Below are 5,068 nucleotides of genomic sequence, written 5' to 3' on the forward strand. Positions count from 1 at the left end.
ATGTTGGAGAGTAATTATACCATGCCAACTGAGTTCCTCCTTGTTGGATTCACAGATTATCTACCTCTCGGAATCACATTATTCATGGTATTTCTCATAGCATATATACTAACTGTGGTGGGAAATGTGGGTTTAATAATCTTAGTTAACATCGATTCAAACCTGCAAACGCCCATGTATTATTTGCTCAGCAACTTGTCTTTCTTAGACATCTGCTATTCTACGTCAATCACTCCTAAAATGCTGGTGAATTTTTTAACAACCAGAAAAAGCATCTCTCCCTATGGTTGTGCACTACAAATGTTTTTCTTTTGCTGTTTTGCTGATGCCGAGTGCCTTATCTTGGCAGCGATGGCGTATGACCGCTATGCAGCCATCTGTAACCCATTGCTCTATCCTACACTGATGTCTAGGAGAGTCTGTATCTGCTTCATTGTGTTGGCATACTTCAGTGGAAGTATGACTTCAATGGTCCATGTCTGCCTCACATTCAGGCTGCCATTTTGTGGCTCCAATATTATCAACCATTTTTTCTGTGATATTCCACCTCTTCTGGCTCTATCATGTGCAGATACCCATATCAATGAACTTCTGCTCTTTGCCTTGTGTGGCTTCATCCAGACCAGCACTTTCATAGTTATATTTATCTCATACTTTGGTATCCTTATCACTGTTTTGAGCATCAAGTCCTCGGGTGGCAGAAGCAAAGCATTCTCCACTTGTGCTTCCCATCTCATAGCAGTCACCTTATTCTATGGAACACTCTTGTTTATGTACTTACGTCCTGCCACCAGCTATTCCCCAAACACTGATAAGGTAGTTGCAGTGTTTTATACTGTTGTTTTCCCCATGTTTAACCCAATAATCTATAGCTTAAGAAACAAGGATGTGAAAAATGCTCTGAGAAAATTCTTGGAAAGAAACTGGGCTTCAAATGATAACAATTTGAATCACTGAAACATTTAAGTCATAGCCTGCCCTTCCAATCTCATTATCAATACTATGCCATGGACACCACATATGTTAACTATTTTAAATATATTTCCATTTTCCAGAAATAAAGACAACTTTTCATTATCAGTACTTTAAAGTGCTCTTGTCCTATCTTACAGAAATGTTCTCTCCAAAATTCTTCTACTCCATAAAACATTCTTGAATTAAAATAAATAATAATAATTGTTCTCCAATTAGTGTTCTTAACAATCTTTGTACAGTGATTCATTATATGCTTTATCATGTTGTATTGAAGGTATATATTGACTTGTCAGCTCACCCATATTGGAAGCTCTGTGGTGGCAGGGAGTATATATTTTGGTTTATTTTTCAATACTTCTAAGCATTTGGTTTCTGGCACATCCTCATTGCATGTGTATTTAATGGATGAATAAAAGATGGATAGACTGATGGATGAATGGATTGATGGATGGATGGATGGATGGATGGATGGATGGATGGATGGTGAATGGATGGATAAGTGAGTAAATCTAGTTTTCTGTGTTTGGGAAAATATGTCTAGATTCTGTACTTACAGAACATAAACCATCAGGAAAATTTGGTATTACTCATAATAGTAATGGTGGTTTCACTAGTTCTCAGAAATTGGATGTAAATCACATAGCAAAAATCTTTTATATTAAAAGAGTGAAGTTATAACACATTATTTCTCTTTGAGCTAGATTTATTATTATTGTAAGGGATCCTCTACTCTCCCATTCACAGTGGGTACATGTGGAAACCAAACAAGTTTATGAAGATCATCAAGATTATAAACTATACATATTATTATTTGCACACACATTACTGACATAATCTTTAAGGCTCAAACTTCAAGAAAAAGTGAACACTTGCTCTGATCATTTTATTCTATAAATTGACAATATATACCAACTTAAAGTATGAGCACTTTTTTCTCTGGGATCAATTTCAATGATCAAATTAGCAGACCTTTTCTGCAGTTGCATTTGATCTTTCAGGCTCCATTTTCTTTTTGTTTTACATTGACAAAATTGAAGGAGTAAATTTTATACACCTGAATATATAGTGTGTAGTTTTTAGTTATTATGAAAATAAATGACTGGATTATTTTATACTGAATGTAACCCTGTAGATGGAGACAATTAGACACTGTGCAATGAAATGGATTGTTTAGAGGTTTAAATGAATGAATATATGTAAAACTACTAGTATATGTATGATTTAAGAATTAAATGATTGTATATATATAAATCTCCTAGAATTTATGTATATAAAGCTTTTACACAATGCCTGTTACAATGTAATGGCATGGAATTGTTCATTATTTTACCACTATTTGATTTTGAGACAGCAATCAGGTTTTGATTCTCAAGAAGAGATTAGGCACTTGAAAAATATCTCTGAGGCTTTCCAAATGATGTGAGAAGTTGCCACAGGGGAAAAAAAAATGGAACTCAGTATTCAACTTAGAGACTCTTGGTCATGATAAAACATTTGCCTCACTATGAAGACTTTGTCAGAGTATAGAGTACAATGCCATTCATTCATTCTTGTTTTTAGAGTAGTTTCTGAAGCAGATGGGGTATTTTGAATTGCTCTTTTAATTTTAGTGTACTCTCTTTAAAAAACATGGAAGAGACTATCATAAAATGACCTAACTTCTTCTAATTATCCTTCCATCGTCTTCATGGACCTAAGTTTGCGTGAATATGCACATCAGTTTCCTTAATGGGGACCAATTTAAATAAGACTTGTATTTTATTTTCCAAAAGAACTTGTTTTAAAATAAGTAAACTACAAAGTACTTGTAAGCATAAAATTGTTATGAGTTTATCCATTCCGGAGTTTCTAAAAGTAGCAGTATTGACATTTTGGGCCAACACTTCTTCGTTTGGAAACGGGGGCACGGGGCATGGAAGAGGACTCCTCTGTACATTTTAAGGTGTTTAGCAGCCTCCCTAGCATCTACTCACTAGGTACTAGTGCCAATAACCTACTTATGATGACCAAAAGGTATGCAAAGTTTGCCAAATATTCTCACAGAGGCAAAATTATCTCTAGGAGAAAATCACTAAATGTGATCAATGATATTTCTTTGACCATAGGACAAATGAAACCATTTGAGTGAGGACACTGCCTGAAGCTAAATCAGAATATTTAGTAATAAGACTTCAGATGTCATTTTGTTAATTTTGTTCTGCATTATTTTCTTAATTTCTATGATTTGAGATCTACTTTGATAATACGCGTAACCAGAGAATATTAACATGTAAATTTAACAACAAAAACAAACACGTAGAAGTAAAGCTGAATATATATGTTTTATAAAGTAGGCCATGGATGAGAGGAAATTATAATAAATTAGGATATTTCTTACAATTACATGTAACCAGATTTACTTTTCTGCTTTATCTGTGGGCAGAGAGAGAAAATGCTGAGAAGCTATGTTATATTCTAGTCATAAAAATAATGCAATACACAAACTTAAAAACTAAAACTGGTGTTCCCTCTGTAAAAATATCTGCATTTAATCCAAGTCATAAGGAAGTCTGTGTGACAAATCTGCAACTTTATTGCTCTTACATTGAGAATTGGAGGTTTGGGGCAAATGGATTTTGTGGCATGAGTTGAAAAATGTCAATTTTTCTAGTGACATCAGACAAAATCATTTGTAGGTCATAATTAAAGATATAATAAATATCTCCTAAAGAATACATCCATAAATATTTTTTCTCAGAGTAAAAAATATTTTCTTGAAACACATGAGACAATTCTCGCCACACTGATAGCATAAAGATAGAGATTGGGAATGAGTATTGATTGGGAATCTAACTTTCTCTTATTTAGCTGCTAACACTGTTACATATGACGAAGACATGCCATAATTTATAACTCTACATTGGTATCAGTTCTAAGTAAATTTGTTCTCTTATAACATGGCAATATTTTCCATCCTGTATCTAAAGGCACGTAATGTTGTTCTATCAGGATCTTCACAACTATATCATAATATTGTGATAATTCTTTAAATTTTGTACAATGTTTGGATTGACACAAGATTTCATTATTTTATGTCTCTGCATATATATTTATATCAGTTTTATTATGAATCAGTGAGGTAGACAGAACACATATGCATGCTCCTATTTTAGAGGAAGAAGGAAACTTCAGTTATTTCACCATTAGAACCCTTGAACACTAGTCCGAGTAGCATATATGTGACTGGAACATCATTTCATAGGGAAAGCAGAGGCATCTACTAAACAGCTCTTGAGAGGACCTGCTGCTCTGATTAGTTCCAGTCTCAAGAGACCAGAAAAGATGCTAATTATCCAACCTGTGGACTTCTGAGATTCACATCTACTCAATGAGCTACAGTTTTTGTCCCCAGAAGAAAAGGAAACAAACATAAAAAAAATCTCTACTCTCAGCAATATGTCCTTTAAGACCCATGAAAACCTGGTCTTCTCAAGATACTCGGCTTCCTCTGAAAATGGCTTATTTGTGAGTATGTTTAGGGAGTGGTAATGCAGGTTTATTAAAGCTTTTGATATTTCCTGTTATTCCACACTAAAAGAATTTGTTACCACAGGTATGATTTCAGCGCTTTCCCAAACAGTCAGAAACTGTCCTAACCTGTGGTTTATTTATCTTTCAAATGTTCTTTTATGTGACATGAGCAATATTTACTTAACATCTGTACTTAATATTTGTGTGTGAGAGAGTGTGTATTTTTATGGTATTTAACACATGGTTCATACAGAAACTTAAGCTCCTTGCATATTTACAGGAAATTTCAGATATTCTCAGGAAAATAGAATATGTGGCATCAAGAATTGTAATGTTTTTAGGTATACTAAAAGGAAGATCTTTTCTTCTCAATCGTATATAATAGTTTTTGAAATCCTTTACATCTAATTTTATTTTATGATTCCAATAATAATATTTTAAGAATGATTTTCTATTTTCCTTGAGTTTGTCTCTATAAACCTGGGTATGTACACACATGCTTGTTTCCCAGAGCTCGACTGTTTTTGCTACAACAAGTTGCTACTCCTTCCCACTACAATTCTAGTGTGCCTGAATATAATAG

The 5,068-nt window shown here is 33.8% G+C and overlaps 1 protein-coding gene across 1 annotated transcript; it reads left to right on the forward strand.

Annotated features, from left to right (window-relative positions):
- Positions 1-957, forward strand: LOC120594073 (olfactory receptor 5AS1-like). The gene has a single exon (XM_039852100.1). The coding sequence runs from the start codon at positions 1-3 to the stop codon at positions 955-957; it is 957 nt and encodes a 318-aa protein (XP_039708034.1).
- Positions 958-5,068: the final 4,111 nt, after the last annotated feature.

This window comes from Pteropus medius, unplaced genomic scaffold (genome assembly GCF_902729225.1).
Source record: "Pteropus medius unplaced genomic scaffold, Ma_sr-lr_union100, whole genome shotgun sequence".
Taxonomy (NCBI): domain Eukaryota; kingdom Metazoa; phylum Chordata; class Mammalia; order Chiroptera; family Pteropodidae; genus Pteropus; species Pteropus medius.